At 30.5% G+C, this 18265-nt stretch overlaps 6 protein-coding genes across 6 annotated transcripts; 2 read left to right on the forward strand and 4 right to left on the reverse strand.

The window, feature by feature from the left end:
- Positions 1-104: 104 nt before the first annotated feature.
- Positions 105-2376, reverse strand: ASCRUDRAFT_110103 (uncharacterized protein). The gene has a single exon (XM_020188738.1). The coding sequence runs from the start codon at positions 2123-2125 to the stop codon at positions 416-418; it is 1710 nt and encodes a 569-aa protein (XP_020045927.1). The 5' UTR covers positions 2126-2376; the 3' UTR covers positions 105-415.
- Positions 2377-2489: 113 nt separating this feature from the next.
- On the reverse strand, positions 2490-3132 carry TIM13 (protein translocase subunit TIM13). Its single transcript, XM_020193686.1, has 2 exons — positions 2885-3132; positions 2490-2785 (listed from the first exon to the last, which is right to left on the reverse strand). The coding sequence occupies exons 1-2, from the start codon at positions 3125-3127 to the stop codon at positions 2687-2689; spliced, it is 342 nt and encodes a 113-aa protein (XP_020045928.1). The 5' UTR covers positions 3128-3132; the 3' UTR covers positions 2490-2686.
- Positions 3133-3346: 214 nt separating this feature from the next.
- Positions 3347-11062, reverse strand: ASCRUDRAFT_23946 (uncharacterized protein; the record flags this gene model as incomplete). Its single annotated transcript, XM_020189815.2, has 7 exons — positions 3347-3866; positions 3960-4105; positions 4286-4428; positions 4624-5020; positions 6461-8958; positions 9061-10104; positions 10183-11062. Coding segments are annotated over 7 exons (5628 nt in total), but the record flags the coding sequence as incomplete, so codon positions are not given.
- An 829-nt stretch (positions 11063-11891) lies between these two features.
- ASCRUDRAFT_71572 (FAD-dependent oxidoreductase) lies at positions 11892-13352 on the forward strand (the record flags this gene model as incomplete). The annotated part of the gene is made up of 1 exon (XM_020191963.1): positions 11892-13352. One exon carries the CDS (start codon positions 11892-11894, stop codon positions 13350-13352), a length of 1461 nt encoding a protein of 486 aa, XP_020045930.1.
- Positions 13353-13668: 316 nt separating this feature from the next.
- Positions 13669-15801, reverse strand: NHX1 (bifunctional K:H/Na:H antiporter NHX1; the record flags this gene model as incomplete). The annotated part of the gene is made up of 2 exons (XM_020189520.1): positions 13669-13916; positions 14361-15801. Coding segments are annotated over 2 exons (1689 nt in total), but the record flags the coding sequence as incomplete, so codon positions are not given.
- Positions 15802-15991: 190 nt separating this feature from the next.
- ASCRUDRAFT_9290 (P-loop containing nucleoside triphosphate hydrolase protein) lies at positions 15992-17567 on the forward strand (the record flags this gene model as incomplete). Its single annotated transcript, XM_020195112.1, has 2 exons — positions 15992-16015; positions 16395-17567. 2 exons carry the CDS (start codon positions 15992-15994, stop codon positions 17565-17567), a joined length of 1197 nt encoding a protein of 398 aa, XP_020045932.1.
- Between the last annotated feature and the right edge of the window lie 698 nt (positions 17568-18265).

Below are 18265 nucleotides of genomic sequence, written 5' to 3' on the forward strand. Positions count from 1 at the left end.
GTTTTGCCAACACGTTTTGAACTACTGCGTATGAGGGCATTGGAGACTTCATTGTGGGAGCTGTGGTGGTTTTGCTTCTTGAAAGGCTCTGAAAAGCTGGAGGCAGCTTCTACGGCGATGCCGGAGTCATGAGAGTAATACAAAGAAAAGCCGTGTGTCGGAAGAGATGCACCGTCGCGATGTTACGTGTACGGCTACGGGCCCACCGAGTGATACACAGATGTGTATTGTATGAGCAGTAAATCCAAATCTGGTTCAGAAAATTGCAGAAAAAGATCGTTGCATTTCAATTAGTTGAACAGGCCAAAGGTTTCAAATACAGATTTTGGATAGGGTACAAACAACTATAAAAGCAAGAAAAAAAAGGTTGTTGTGTGAAATAAATATAAAATTTTATCAGTAGGAAGTTACTTTTTTAATTTTCACTGTCAGTAATATCATTATTTTCTTTATTATTGTCTCCATTGCTGCTTTCAACTATTAAATTTCCGCTGGGGCAAACATACTCGCAATCCTTCAATAGGATATCACTTGGTTCAAGATAAACCCTTGGAATTAGGGAGTATATTTTAAAGTTAAATTTATAAACAAAATTGGAATCAAGCTTATCGTTGTCGTCGTCGTTGTTGCCATCGTTATTGTTATTGTTATTGTTATTGATGTAGTTAATGTTTTGTTTAATTATTTGGTTATCATGATCTATTAGCAAATTTTTTAAATCATTTAAATGATCTAAATCATAAATTATTAAATTTTTGATTAAAGCTTCAATTAAAATATAAATATCAAGAATTTTACAATTTTTATTAAATCTTCTTAAAAATCTTTTGTTATTTAGATCTGAAGATAATCTGATGGCAATGGTGACGTAATTATCGCGATTTAACAACTTGTCTTGTTGGGTTAACAAGTTTTGATTATCAATTAAATTTTTAATTAAAAATAAATTTTTTTTTCTTAAATATAAAGATTTTTTTTGAAGGAGCAATTTTTTTTTTCGATCTTTAAGTAAAGACACTTGATAATCATGATCTTGTTTAGACTTGATTAGTTTATTATAATTAATTTTATCTTGTTCCAATTTAATTTTAAGTAAATTCGGTTTATACTTGTTTATTTGGGAATTAAATTTGTTTAAAATTAAGTTTAAATCGTTAATACCTTGAACTCTAGCTATTATTGAGATTTTTGGATTAGAAAAATTATTGTTAAATTGTTGGGATTGAGATACAGTTAAACAAAGTAAAGCTAAAAAGGGTAATTTATTTGAATTTAATAAATTTGATACTTGAAATATTTCAGATTTTGAGATATTACCACCATATAATAAGATGTTATTTTTTTTTAGAAATTTATTAAATTTATAATTGAGCAAAATATTTTGAATAAAAAGTCGATTATAATGGTTGTATTCTGAGGTTATAAAGACAAGTAAAAATAAGTAATTTTTTCTAGTTAAATATAATGCCTCAGAGTATGTTCCATTAAAAAATTGTGGTTTCACAAGTTGATTATGAAAATAAATATCGTTGTAAGCATTAGTGTGAGAATTATCGGTATAAATATTATTATTAGAATTGTTATTAGAATTATTGTTAGAATTGATATTAGAATTATTATTAGAATTATTATTCTTAGTGCTAGAGTTAATATCAGAATGAATAACAATATTGTTATTATTATTATTATTATGATTATTATTGTTGTTGTTGTTGTTGCTGTTGTTGCTGTTATTGTTTATAATTGTATCCGCCATTTTATTAAAACTCTCAATGAATTGAGAAGCATTATCATCAATTTGATTATTCAAGTTATCATTGCTATAGTTGAAAAAAGAAGACAAAATCTTCTTCAAATAGACAAAATAAAATAAAGAAAGAATCTTCAATAGATAAAAAATCAATCTAAAGGGCAAATAGAAAAAAATTAAAAGAAAGAGGTTCCTTGCTGACCTCAACAACACAAAGAAATTTTTTGAGTTAAAGTATTTGGAGAAAGATCTGGAGTTGGTGGAGGAAGGCATTCCAGGATAAGAGCCTGGAAGCTGTTGTTGGGCATTGTTAGGAGAAAGAAAATGAAAAGGCCTGAACAAAGGAATTGAATCACTTGAGACGTTATTTGGCATTGTGGTGAGCACACAAACAAAAGCAAAAGAAGAGGCACAAGAAGCACAAGAAGCATAAGAAGCAGAAACAGCTTCCCGGGCTTAATGCACCTGACTTGCACGTGTAGTAGTGCTGTGCGATTCTTATGACACATGATTTTATTAGGTAATCAAAGCAAGACTCAATTCAAAAGGGACTTGCCACAAATAGTGTTTCAGTTCTTGAAACAGACCGCCCCAAGTTTAATAGAAATATCAATATATAAAGAGTAGGAATTCAACAAGGAATTAAAAGAGAAGAACAAGAAGAAATAAGTTTTAATATAAATAGCTAAATACATATTATTCACCAATAATAATATATAGATAGAACCCAGTAATAACCATAGACTCGTGTTCTATCCTAGCTAATATAGAGAGACTTATTACAGAATCGCACACATGTGATGTGTCACGCGACACGCGCTACTTGCATGAAAAACGCGCAAAATGTGTAGTGTGCATTGATATATATACAGAAGATAATAGCGATGGTGCAAGAACAGCCATGTCCTGAAAGCCAGCAGCGCAAAGGTCGTCAGATTAGAACCCATTAGAAGCTTTCTGGATTCTGCTGATGTACGTTTTCGAAATAATGTTCCACGATCTCATGTATTTTTCCAAGCATTGGTTAACACACAACTAAATGCATCAAGTTAGTTATTGGCCTCTACTTTCTGTTCACAACCACTTCGGCCATTGTACTTGCTAAAATTCCTCTTTTTTGACGAAAATACATACATCATCTGCCATTGGGCACTTTTCAAAACAATTATTGCTAATTTTTTCAACCAACAAGGTGGCGTTTTCAACTGCTAGTTCCTGAGAAATCTGCTCTTTTAGCTTTCTTTTAAAATCATTGTCTGAATCTAGCCTGGTAACTGGTTCGGAAACTTCAGAGATAAATGGTGTTGCATCATTTGCACCAACCGTTGGTGGTGCTGCAGTGTTTGTTGGCCCTCCAAATAACGACGATAATCCCATTTTTCTATTAGATGCTTCTGTTGCACAGAAAAATTTCTTCATCTTTTTTTCCTATTTATATTCAGCCCTAACACGTGACTCATGTGTAAATTGAGCCCTTCGTTATCTAATCTCTGTTGCTTTTTCTCTTTTACTTTTATTTGCTCATCTCTCATTCCCCAATGAGAAATTACTTGCAGAAGTAGTTATTTCTGCCCAAGTTACATTAACAACAAAAGACTATAGAGTTTCCCATCCACCAATATCTGTAGTGTTTTCCACTTTTCTTGTAATAAATTTCTTCTCATTGTGATCTAACCAAACGTCTTTCATGAAATTATTGTATTTTTCTTCACTTAGAACTAGCCGGTTTCCTCTTCGAATATTGATCTCTTTGTTTATTTCGCCATGTTCATCCAAATATGGTGTTTCCATAAATGTCCCCATCCCATCCACTAAAATCAAAAATGCAAGGTTTTTAGGTAAAAAGAATAGTCCGCATTTTTTAACACAGTCAAATTGATAATGAACTGAACATTCTCCTTCTTCATGGTCAACGCTTTCTTCTTGAACCATTAATACTTTATTGCAAAATAAACAAATAGCCGGAACAATCGAATAATCTTCAAACCTTTTATACAAAAATTGCGAGTAAATCCTATCTAACTTCTTGGGTAAATTGATTAGTTTATATCGATTTGGGAATTCAATATTCAAAAATTCATCATATTCATTGAAATGTTGATTGAATCGAAACGTTCTATCAATTTGACTTTTATCAATATTTTTCTTATGAATCGCATTGATATAACTGTCATCAACATTATTTTGATCTGTATAATACTTATTAAACCTTAGGTTTAAATTGGAATATCTTTCCAAATATTTCAAAAATTCTTGAAATTTCTCCCCTTCAAATGTATTTTCATCGTCAATTATCCCCAACATTTCCTCAATTTTTGGTATTTTCAAATATTCACATAACTTATCAATCTCTTTCTTATTTTTATTTTTATTTTTATTTTTATCTCTATCTCTATCTCTATCTCCATCTCTATTTCTATCTTCATTTCCATCTCCACTTTCCATTATTTCATCAACGTATGTCTCATCAAAAACATTGCTCTTATTTATATCTTCCCCATCCAAATTTTCTTTTTTCAAGTCTTCTCCGCTTACCTTTTCATTATCTTCATCATTTGGGCATTTGATGAAAACATATATCGATGAACGTCTTAAAAACGGCAACAAACACTTGATTAATAGAATGTAAAATGTTTCTTCTTTAATCTTTAAATTATCAACCATTCTCTCGGATTGTCCTATTTTGAAACGTATGCTAGTTAAAATCTGATATACAATTGATTTTATATTGCATTTGACTTTTTCATATACATTTAAATTATCATCACCCTCATTGAATTTATCTGTAAGGTCATCAATATTCATATCAAATGGATTCTTATTTCTCATATTATATTCACTTCTAAACTTTTTTCGAATTCTTTCATTCTCACTTTCATTCTCACTTTCAAAATTGTTCAAATATTCTCTAAAATCAAAATCGGAAATGAATTCATCTCTAACATTATAAGCTCTTGGTTTTTTATCATTAAAACTTAAAAGATCAAAATTATTGATTAAATTAAAAATAACTTTTAACAATATTTGGAAAATTTCGCACATAAAAAATACACGGATAACAATTTTAAATGGAATATTATAAACTTTCATTTGTATAGTTGATATTAATCTTTTAAAAAAATTTTGGTTATCTAAAATCTGATGAAATATTTCAGAATTTGAACTAATTTTTCTGAAATTATTAATTATTTTTAAATAATCTCTATTTTTACCAACTGACATGATTTTATCGCTAATTAAAATTGTTTTATTTTTGTTTTTATTTTTATTCTTATTTTTTAATTTTCCTTTATTTTTCATCTTAGTTTTACCTTTACTTTTAGTTTTAGTTTTAGTTTTAGTACGATTAGTAGTATTACTACTGCCTGTATTCCTTGAATTGTTATCTCGGTTAAAAAGTAAATCAAGATTGCTATCAACCCGATTATCATTGTCATCATTTATAAAGATATCATGACTTATATCATTATTATTAAAATTATTAAAAGGAAGATTAAAATTATTAAGCCTGTTGATCATATTATTATTTGAAGTAGCATTATTAAAAATTGAGTTAATAGCATTATTAGTATTAGTGATGTTAGTGATGTTATTATTATTAATATTATTAATATTATTAATATTATTATTATTATTATTATTATTATTATTATTATTATTATTATTATTATTATTATTAATGTTATTAGTGTTATTAGTGTTATTAGTGTTATTAGTGTTATTAGTATTATTAATGTCATTAGTGTTATTAATGTTATTATTATTATTAATGTTATTAGTGTTATTAGTGTTATTAGTATTATTAATGCTATTAGTGTTTCTATTATTTAAATTAAAACCGTTAACACCTCTAAGGTTATGATTTAGATTACTTAAATTGTTAGCACCCCTGAGATTGTTATTAAGATAATTAAGATTATTAAAATTATTATAATTATTATTAGGATTACTAAGATTATTAAAATTGTTATTAGGGTTACTAAAATTGTTATTAAAAGTATTAAAAGTATTGTTAAGAGTATTTGAATTAATATTTCTAGAGTTATTATTTAAGTTAGTATTTCTCAAATAATTATTTGAATTATTAAAACTATTAAAACTGTTAACAGTACTGTTAAAATTACTATTATAATTATTTGTCAAATTACCGCTGAAATTGTTAAAAATACCAACATTCCCAACTCTATTATTACTATTAGTAGTAGTAATAGTAGTGATCGTAGTAGCATTAGAATTAACATTAGCATTGACATTGGTATTGGTATTGGCATCTGTATTGATAATAATATTAGTATCAGTGTTAGTATTAGTGCTAGGATTAGGATTAGTAAAGATAGAGGTAGGGGTATTACTAATAGTAGTGGCAGTATTATTATTATCACTATTATCAAAAATACTAGAAAATCTCCTGGAATTTAAATTACTGAAATTAAAACTGTTATTAGTGGGATTAAAAAGACTTTGTGAATTGAAGTAACTAGATGAAGTGGGAGAATTTAAGGCATTCAAAGAATTCAAAGAGTTCAAAGAATTTAAAGAATTTAAAGAATGCGGAGAATTCGAAGAATTCAAAGAATTAAACGAGTTTAAAGAATTTAAAGATACCATTGGAAAACTAATACTTTCTAATTCATTCTTGTTAACTTTTTTCTTTTTGTTTGGCGCTGGAGTCACAAAATTTAATAAGTTTTGAGTTTTCTGAAACTCTACTAATAATCTCAACGATGTCAAATTTTGATGTGAGATTTGATGTGGTACTAATTTTATATTCTTTTTTAGATTAATTGAATCTCCAGAGCCCGGAAAACTTCCACCTCCATTCGAATCCAAAATACCAAATCCTCTTAATGAAATTTCAATGCTGGATATTGTATTGCAAATTAATTCGTTTAGCGAATCATCTGAAAATGTCATTGTTATCACTGAAATTGCTTTGTTTATTTTTTCAATCAATTTTTTCAACTTCTCCCTTTTGACCTTATTTTTATCTTCGAGAAAAATCTCTTTATAATTGTTGCTTAAGCAGTTTTCTTCTTTAAAAATTTCCATTGTTATATCTTGTTTGAAATCTTTTATTCCGCTTTTATTTAATTTTTTTTTTATTGTTTCTACATCTTGAAAGCTCTTTAAACCTTCAAATAAATCATATGTTTTATCTTTTGTTTCTTCTATTTTATTAGTCTTATTTTCTGAAAACTCCAAAAATTTGGTTAATGACCTAGAATTTTTATTCCAAAACACTGGTATTATCATGTTGTTGATTGATTTACATAATGGACAAAGAAATTCTTTGTTTGCTGCGTTTTCTGGGATGGTTTTTGTTATTAAACTTTGACGATCCTTTGATGATGAAATATAATCATCAAAACATGAAAAATGAACACCATGACCACAGCTTGAAAAAATCTGTTTTGATTTAATTTCGCAAAACTCTGTTGGAAAGCCAGGGCCAACTACACTTTTATTTTCAATTAATTTGAGATACTTGCTGACCCTATCTGGATTATCAAAAAAATCTTTGTCGCTTTGTTGCTCATCCAAATTTAAAGTCCCGGAAAATCCCAGAAAAAACCAGTATTTATCATTAAATGGTACATTTCTGAAAATTGATGTTTCTGATATATAACCCATTACACCAAACACATCATTTGGTTTGTCTGACATTTGACATAATATGCAACATTCTTCAGGAAAATTCCACCCTTCTTGGTTGGAACTCAAATTTAAATGCGATGATTTGCTTGACCTTCTTTTGTTGCCTTTACTGAAATTTTTCATATCTTTTTGATTATTAGCCATAAATTTATTTTGATTTCTCTTGAAAGCAGCTAAAACTTTTGCTTTTCTTGCAGCGGCGATCTTCTTTTTCCGTTCGTTTTCTGATGCCCCAGAAGGATCGACAGGCTCTAAATCAAGTATGCTTGGGTCAAAACCATCAAATGTTCGATTTAAAAAATCCAAGACTTTCTTACTTTCTGATTCATTGATGAAAACTTTAAATATAGCTCTGATTTTTGAATGGTATGCTGAATATGTCAGAGAAACTAGCAAACAATAAAGTACTGAGGCAAGACAATCATTAGAAATTTCAGTGTTATCCACTTTGACTTTGTGTAAATTTTTAAAGCAACATTCGACAAAACTATTATTGTAGTAATGGTGATTCTCCAACGCACATATATGAATTAAATGCAATGTTGCATTTAGAATTCCATCGACGTTATTTCGAACTACAAGATCGTTTTCCGACTTGTTTCCATTCAGTTCTTCCAACGAATTTTGAGTACAAAAATGCAAGGAGCTGAACAAAAATTCAAAAAATAGTGAAGATATAGTAAACCTAGGAAAATCAATAAATAAAGAATTTAGTTTTTCTAATTTTGGAGTTATCACGACTTTTTCTGGAGAAATTCCTAATTTTTTGGCCATTTTTTCTTTATAAATCTTTTCTGTTTCATATTTTTGAGTGTAAGAATGATATGGATCAAGCTCATTATAGTATTTTTCTTTTAATTTGTATGAACCAAAAGCTGTAGTTGTTGGAGGTATAAACGTTGATATTTTTTTCAAAACATCTAAAAACTTTTTATCTGTAACAATGTTATCAGGGAAAAAACTGACAATTTTTGAATAAATTAACGGCTTAAAACATAGAATATGAATTAATTCACGTTTGATATACTCGCACAAAATTTTCTCTTTCTCTTTATCATTGATATCTTGAAGTGAATTGTAGTTTATGTGATTTCTTTCTATTAATAATTGGATAAAAAACACAAGACATTCTTCAACGATATAAGGTAGTTTAGATGCTTCGTATACATCAACAAAATTATGATCGCCTTTTGCCCATTCAATCAAGCACCAACGATCAAAAATAGTAGAAACCACAACATCTGGCTCATCTAACATTGCAAAAACCCTTATCAAATATAAATCTCTAGAAAAACAATATTCTTTGAAACCACTACTTATGTATGAATTCATTTGGCTGCGAACAGTAAACCCATTTCTAACCCAATGATTACATTTAATTTGAGCAATCAAAACAACAGTTCTTAATGAATAATCGGCAATTTTTGAAAAAATATATGGATCATTAGCACCATTGCTGTAAATAATGTTATTGATTTTAACAGGATCATCGAAATCAGCGTATTCAATAACCCAACTCATAAATGAAAATAACGGATGCAAAAAACTAACCTCTTCGGAATCAACTCTGTAACTAATAATTTGGAAAGAATTTGAGTCGCTTCCTGTATTGAAATCTTCTTTGGGATTTATAAAACTCTGGTTTTCATTTTCACTATTATCATTATAATAATCATCATCATCTTCTACAAATGGATCAATTTTAATAGTCTTATAATTGTAAGTTAATTGCAAATCATTTTGATCCATATTGCTGCCCACATATTGGTTATTTAAAATATCTGAATATCTCAAGATTAAATAACCTAGAGCAGTCTTCAATGTTTCATGTCTTAATTCTGAATCTAATTTTGTTGAAGATCTGGTGATAGACTCAATTAATTGAGAAATTATTAAGCAAGCGTGGTAATAAATGGTATATTCTGGATTTTCATACTCAACATGTTCTTTTGCTTCTCTTTTAATCACAGGAATACCATGAAATAGTAATGCAACATCAACTAATTGGTAAAGAAAATTTTTTTCAAAAAATATTTCAACATTTCTGTTGCTTTGAATTAAAAAATTAAAATCAATAAATAATTGACTCCATTTTCTGCTCCTCAAAGATTGAGGAAAAATATGATCTTTAATATTTAAAGACTTAAAAGTTTGAATATGACCAGTGGTTAATAGGCCATAAATGCCAGCTAAAAAATTTGTCAAATCGCCATGTTCTGCAATTAAAGTCGAATCAATATCGTTTGAGAATAATTGAGTAGATAACTTATTCATTGTGCTGAAGTCCATATCTCTATCGAAATTTAGGTATAAATCAGCTATAATGGGGTATATATCAGTATATTGACAACATATTAAAGATTTTGTATTGGATGAAACCATCCAGGATTTGATGTAAAGTTCATGCAAAATGTATCTAAAATTTTTCCATAGTCTCATGTCAAAATATACTAAATACTGAAATCGCGAACCATTAAAAGAGGATTGATAGTTATGTAAAGTGAAAGAAGGATCATATTGGACTTCTTTTGAAAATTCTAAATCAAGATTCCAATCTTTCAGATTTGAAATACTCCAATGAGAATTATCTATTGAATTGGGAGAATTTGGTAAAACGGAAAATAAGTTTCTAATTTTATTTTTATCAAGAGTAGCTAAAAAGGGATATTTTATGGCAACCGGGTTAATAGCAGTATTGTCTAATAAAAAGGACTTATTATGAATAATGGTGGAATTGATATAATTTGAAAAAAAGTCGTTGTTATTAGGTTTAACACCGGGATTCCATTTTTTTAGTAGAGCGGTTGATAAAAGTTGACTTATTATTGAAAAATCGTCAAAAAAGGCATCAGAAGTTAAATCTTTGAAATAATTTACTATAGCAAAAGCCATTTCTTCTCTAAAAAAATCTTTAAAAGATTTGACAATTGAATTTAAGTTATATTCATCTAAGATTTTTTTTCTTTCTATTAAAAAATTTAAATCGGGAGAAGCTAAAACAATGGATCTGCCATTTTTAGATAGATTGTTTAAAACCATTTTATTAAACTCGGGTAATTTTAAAGTAGCTTGTTGCAATTTTATTAGAGCGTTTTGATATTGTTTTGAATTGTCATTATAAAGAATAAGATAAAATTTTGAGATATTTTTATCAGTATCATTGTAAACATCTTTTAATAGAGAGGAGTTGTTTGAAATATCAATGGTATAATTGGCGTTAATGTTTAAGGAATTGTTTAAATTTAAAATTAAATCCAAGTCAATTGGGATTAAAGAAGTTGAATTTGAAGTAGCTATTACATCTATTATAAAATCTAGTAGACATTCAAAAATGCTTAATAAATGAGCTTTAAAAGAAGGAATTAGGGTTAATTGATTAAAGGTGTTTTTATAATTCGAAAATTTCAAATGGGTTAGATAGGCTTGATTAATTTTACAGGGAGGCAATATGTTATGTTTCCAACAGTTAGAGTCACCACAATCGCATATTCCACAATTGTCTCTTGAGGAAGTGTTTATGATTATATTATGGCCCTTGTGATAAGATTGATCGAAACAGTTTTGACATAAAGCTCTTGTTATACCAATTGAGCAAGTTAAGCATCTATAAATTAGCTCGCCTTTTCTAAAAAATTTTCCACAAACTTTATTAAGATGGGGAACATCTTTGTTTATATCTTTTTTTAAATTCAAAGAATTGAATGAATCATTGTAGAGTAGGACGTTTTTTGGAAAGTTTTGCAAGTTTAGCAAAAGAGGATTTGAAAATGAATTGTAGTAAAAATCTGAATTGGGAGACTGTGCAGAGGCATCCTTATTGGTCTTGTTGGTATTGTTAAAATTGATAGGATTATTGTTATTAAGATTTCTTTTTACCCTATTTTTTAGATTGGATAATTTCAAATCAAAATCGGTATCAAATTGATCTATGGCATTCTGATCCAAAAAATTGATAAGAATCAAGAAATTTAAATAGTTGTAGATATTCTTTCTAATTTTTTCATAGTTGTTTTCAAACTTGAATAGAAAGGTTAAATTGACTAAAAATCTTTTCAATCTCAAGACATTTTCGCCGCTGTTTGAAGACAGGCTGCCAGCAATGGCTAAAACATCTTTGTTGGTGAGCAGATCCGAAAAAGAGCTGTTGCTCTCCATAGTGTGTGGTGATGGTGAAGCAAACAGGCGAGAGTGGCAAGAATTGGGAAGGAAGAGTTGCAGCAGACTCAGCAATATATATAGCGGCAACACCATCGTGAACCACGCCTGTCTCAAAGGGGCAGCTATCCAATGCGGTAGCTTCTCTTTTAGATCTTTCCGCATCGGGTGAGCTTCCCGAAGAAGCTGACTGGCTCTAAAAGGCAGTCCAACCCTAAAAGGCAGTCTGCTCCAGGGACTCGATCTATAGCTCAACAATCTAGTTCACAGACCTCCTTCCTTTCTTCACACTCTTCTTGGTGAGACAAGTCCTATCACTTGTGCTTTGAGAATGAAACAGTATCCATCAAATAGCAAAGAGGTTGCTATCATCGGCGCAGGCTTGGTTGGTTGTCTAGCTGCTTTGAATCTCGCTAAACTTGGCTACCTGGTAACCATCTTTGAGTACAGAAGTGATCCAAGAACCATTCAAGACCACCAAAATCTCAGATCCATTAATCTAGCCATTTCTGAACGAGGTATCGCAGCTTTGCAAAATATTGATCTTGATCTATCAAAAAGAATATTGGATCAGATTGTCCCAATGAAAGGCAGATTGATCCATTCTGCCCCAAATAGCTCCAGGTCCATCACCTACGCCCAAAACTACGGTGTGAACGGTATTGAATGCATCAACTCAATTGATAGAAACCTATTGAATATTAAATTACTAAATGAAATCGACACTGTTCCAACTATTTTTGCTCAATTTAATAGAAAACTAGTCAATTTGATTTTTCCAAACGAAGATCAAAATGACAACGCTAACCCAATTTTATATTTTCAATCCACAACTAATCAGGACTCTTCCTCTCAAAACAATATTCTAAAACGTCATGACAATTTTAATTTTTTGATTGGTGCTGATGGTTCATATAGTACAACAAGATCCTTACTACAAAAACATATTAGAATGGATTTTAAACAAGAATATATCGATATGGCTTATTTAGAGTTGTTCATTTCCTCAAACCCCACTCATAATACTGATAGCAACTCTCGCTTTAAACTAGATAAAAACTATCTTCACATTTGGCCGAGAGAGAATTTCATGCTAATTGCTTTACCAAATTATGATGGCTCTTTTACTTCGACTTTTTTCGCTCCATGGCATATAATGAACTCTTTAAACTCAAATGAGGAGATCATTTCTTTTTTTCAAACAAATTTTCCCGACGTTTTAAATTCAAATTTGATTTCTCAAGAATCCTTACTAAATTTTTTCAATTCAAATCCAAAATCTTCTTTGATTTGCACAATTTGTAACCCTTACAATTATAAAGGCAAATGTTTATTAATTGGTGACGCTGCTCATTCAATGGTTCCCTTTTATGGTCAAGGAATGAATTGTGGTTTTGAAGATGTTAGAATCCTATCAAATTTAATAATTAAAAATCAATTTGATATTCATGATGCCTTTGAAGAATACACTGAGTCAAGGCATCGCGATTTGATTTCCATTCTACAATTAGCTAAAGACAATTATAAAGAAATGTCCTCCAATGTTAATTCTTCTATTCATTTATTATCTAAAAGATTAGACAATGGTTTATCCAAAATTTTAGGGGATTACTGGTTGCCTCTTTATACAATGGTGAGTTTCCGAAGTGATATATCCTATTCCCAAGCAATTAAAATAAATAAAAGACAATACCGTATCTTGTCTACTCTACAATTATCTTTATTATCCTTTTCTGTTTATTTTGCCTTAAAATATTCAAAACCTTTATTAAATTTCTTTAATAAGAAGTAAATCTTTTTTTCCTTGTTTTTCTTTCAAAAACAAATATAAAGAAAAAACTCTATATATTTTTTTTTTTAAAAAAAAAAAAAGACATCTACTTAAGTTTCACTTAATAGTTAAACAAGTTTAATTATAATGCAGAACCTATTGTACAAACCTAATTCTTTATGGATTACCTAGCTAATTTCCTCTTTATGTTTATTTTGGAGTTGTTTTTTTTTGCTATTTTTTCCCCTCTTAGTTCTCTTGTTTTTCATTGAATCTTCTTACATGCCAAAAATAATATATTCAATCTTTTTTTTTCTCATTTATTATTGCTATTTCCAGATCCTTTATTATCCAATAAAACAGGTTTCAAAATTCGTTCATCTAAATTTTGAAACCATGTTGAACTGTTATCTAAAGATAATAAACTTGAAACAGATTTGTTTTCGCCTTTTTTTCTATTAAAATTTTTATTATCGCTACTGTTATCGTCACTGTTATTATTATTATCAGCGGCAACTGTAATACTGCCATTATTATTGCTTTTGAATGGTTTACTAGATTGGGAGTTTTGAATAGCGGGAATATCTCCTATGAAACTTCCAGCATCATCATCATCAACATCAATGCTATCGTTTTTTTTATTACTATTATAAAATAATAATGAATCTTCCAAGTTTAAAGTTTCAAGTTCATTAATTGATGAAGTTGATGAATGTCTTGATCTTAAATTGTTATTATTTCCATTTAGTATTCTATTTTTGCTATTATTATTATGGAAATATAAAGACATTGATGAATTGATGTTATTTAAACTACTACTATTATTATTATTATTATTGTTGTTGTTATGGTTGTTATTATTGCTATTATTATTGTTATTATTATTGTTATTATTGTTATTATTATTGTTATTATTGTTATATTGTTGCAAATTATTTGTGCTTTTTAAGTTTTGAGTATGACTAGAACTTCCCCCTGGCTGATCTTGATATCTTCTATTTGATATCGTAGAATTGTTATTTTTATTACGGGAATTAATATTATAACTGTTTGCTTCAATATCAAATTCGTCATCTGAGTCAGATTCCTCGATACAACCTGTTTTTATACCTAGATTTTCTAACATTCCAGCAGTTGTCCCGCCAAAGATTATTACAGTTAATACAACCACCACCAATACATCAGCTAGTAAAGTGCTCTTAAATTCACCTTGGATTCCCATGGCTAAAGCAACACCGACAGCACCTCTTAAGCCAGCCCAAAATGCCATCATTTGATATTCCCATGGGATTTCAGGGGAAATGGAGTTATAATTAGGATTTGCTGAATTATTTTTGGTTTTGTATATAAAATTAATAAATTTTGAAAGGGGGAATATTGAACAGTACCTAGCAATACAGATAGATATTGTTGTAACAATTATTAATAAAGGTTTATAAATCAATTGAACCTCAGTGAATAAGGATAATCCAAGATAAATAAAAATGAAATTTTCTGATAATTGAGCTAATAATTGAAAAATGTATTTCGTGGCGATTTGAGTCCTTCTAGACATATTATAGTAGGCATAATGTTTTAGAGTGATACCGAAAAATAAAATGGAGACAATACCAGACATATGACAACCATTTGAAAAAAAATAAGATTCATACGCAAATAACAAAATTAAACAACTTTCAATTTGTGGGTATCTTCTAATATGAGTGTGTTTCAAAAACAATGCAACTATTATACCAACGACTAATCCGATTAATAAAGAGATTGAAAAAATCATTAAAAATAGTCCAATACCTTCAAATAAAGAAGAGAAATAAACATCTTTTCCATGAAACTTTTGACACGTTTCAAACATGACAATAGATATAGCATCGTTTAGTAAAGATTCACCAAGAATTATGGTGTATAATTTGGGGTCAACTTTATAGGCATTAAATATGGATAGAATTGTTACGGGATCAGTAGCACTCAAACTAGCGCCAACGGCCAATGCGTCGACAAATTGAATATTGATTTTCTCTAGACCTAAAGAGGTCCATAAATATAATATAGAACCCAAAACCATAGCACTTATAAAAGTTCCTGGAATTGCATAAATTAGAATTGAGACTATATTGTTGAAGAAGTTTTTTTGGTTCAATTCATAGCCACTGTTCAAAATAATTGGGGGCAACAAGACATTGAAAAAATAAGAAGAATTGAATGTTACAGTGTCTTGAATATAATGACCAGGAGATATTCTAATAATCAAACCAACAACCATTCCATAAAAAATTGATAAGACGGTTTCATGAATTGCTTTAATTCTTCTTTGCTGCAAAAAATATGATGACCAAAGTGCAAACGATAACAAAAACAACAAAATAAATAAAGCCCAAGAAGAGAAGATTTCCTCAGTTAATGGGTTATTCTCTCCTGGATCATCGGAATCGTCAGGAATTGAAACATCAGGCTCATCACTCTCATCGCTATTCGAATCTCTTTTGGATAAAGGTTGATCGTGGGAAAATAATAACAGAGATAGCTGGTTTATTAGTAAATGAGTTAGAGACATTTTTTTACCAGACGATGAATAAGTAGATAAGATAAAATAATTAGTAGGAAGACAAACTAGTGTTATCATTTTTAGTATGTAAGAACTACATCCCGTGACAGGAAATGAAATGCCAGAACTAGATTTGAGAGGCGTGAGATTTTGGGGGGAAGCCCTACAAGAGCGCGAGAGTAGAATCTTTCAGTTTTTCATTTAATTTTGATCTGCTGGAGCATTTGTCTAGAAATAAACCTCATGTTGAGATTAAAGATAAAAGCACTTTTTGCCCAATTATCGTTTGCAAAACCAGGCCTTGTGGAGCTTCTTTTTGGAAAGTATGGGACGAAGAGCGATCATCAAAGAAATTAGCCGAGGGCTCCGTCACCGTGAGAGACGACCTGCAGAGTGCGTTTCAGCACGTGTCTGAAGCGTGAGAAAGTGATATTTCAAACTCAGAACAAAAAGAAAAACGGCACAGAATATCTCTAACAGTAATTCATCATGGGGATTTTGTAAGTATTAGCTGGAACTAGCAGCATTGGGGTTTCAAATTTTGGCATGACTTATTAACTATTTTGCAAAACCACATTGAGAAACTTTTTAGAGAAAAGATTCAGCAAATCGAACTCGAGTTATCACGAACCCAGAAAAATAAAGCAACAGAGTACCACATTGGGCTCTTGAAGGGAAAACTTGCCAGATACCGTAGAGAGTTATTGGAACCCAGTGGAGCAGGCAGTGGGAGCTCGAGCAAACAACAGGGCTTTGAAGTGCAGAGAAGTGGTGATGCCAGAGTGTCGTTGATCGGGTATCCTTCGGTGGGAAAATCGTCATTTTTGTCAAAGGTCACCAAGACCAAGTCTGAAATTGCGCACTATGCCTTCACAACATTGACATCTGTTCCTGGGGTGTTGGAGTATAATGGAGCAGAAATCCAGATTGTTGATTTGCCCGGTATAATCAAAGGCGCCTCTGAAGGAAAAGGCAGAGGCAGACAGGTCATTGCCACAGCCAAAACTTCAGACTTGATATTAATGATCTTAGATGCTACAAAGTCGTATGAGCAAAAGAGCTACTTGGAAAAGGAATTGAACGCCATTGGAATCCGTTTGAACAAAGAAAGACCAAATATTTATTTCAAGATCAAGAAAACAGGGGGCATCAAATTCAGCTTTATAAATCCTCCAAAGTATTTGAATGAAAAGAATGTGTATGGGATATTGAGAGACTATCGGATACACAATGCCGATATATTGGTCAGAGATGAAAACGTTAGCATCGACGAATTCATTGACACTATTAACGATCAGCATGTCAGGTACATTAAGTGTCTATATGTTTACAATAAGATTGACGGGATCTCGCTTGAGGAATTGGACAAATTGGCCAACGAGCCCAACACAGTTGTAATGAGCTGCGAACTAGACTTGGGAATTAAAGACGTTGTGGAGGAGATATGGGAGCGGTTGAATTTGATCAAGGTGTACACGTTCAAAAAAGGAGAGAGCTTGCCCAACTTTGAAGATCCCATGGTGTTGAGAAAAGACAGCTCGATCAAGGAGGTGTGCGATGCCATCCACAAAGACTTGAAACACAGCTTCAAACACGCCTATGTGTGGGGAACAAGCGCAAAACACAGTCCCCAGAGATGTGGTCTCAGCCATCAAATTGAGGACGAGGACGTGATCACCATTGTCAGCAAATAAGAGCCCGGCATCTGAGACACCAAGGGGTCTCAGAGGTCTAAGGAATCTCAGAGGTCTAAGGGTCTCAAACATGTATATGTGTTGCCCAAACAGGAAGTAGCCGAACACGACCAATACTGGTCAGCAGGGCGGGTAAGTTTTTGACACCTTTCTTTTTTGTTCGACAATTCAATTTCAGCAAAAAGTATATAATATGAACTGTTTCGTTCTAGATTGGTTTGGATTTATTTACTCGCAGTGTTTCTTTCTATTCTTGTTAAGATAATTTCCAAAATACACTCAAGGCACCCTGTCTAGCTATATTATAAGTGATTATATTATATTGTCTGCCATCCAGTTTAACCAATTGGATCCAATTACCTCTAATCTGTCGCCTCATCCCCTTTCGACTTCCTGTGCTGTAGAAATTTTATTGTTCATTCTCAGTGACTTGAAGAGCTGCAAGTTCTTAACATAACTTTGTCTAAACTTGCTTACTACATACTTTCTGATAAAGTCACTCCAACTGCCTATTACTTTAGGATTTATCAAATACCTTAAATATTTTATTTACACCACCTCCCAATTCCAATTTTATTTTTTGCATTTTTAAATTCAATCTCAATATCCAATCAAATTATTCTCGGTATTGTTTTATTCTGTTCTCATTATAATTATTATTATTATTATTATTATTATTATTATTATTATTATTATTA

Source organism: Ascoidea rubescens (assembly GCF_001661345.1).
Source record: "Ascoidea rubescens DSM 1968 unplaced genomic scaffold ASCRUscaffold_11, whole genome shotgun sequence".
Lineage (NCBI taxonomy): Eukaryota > Fungi > Ascomycota > Saccharomycetes > Ascoideales > Ascoideaceae > Ascoidea > Ascoidea rubescens.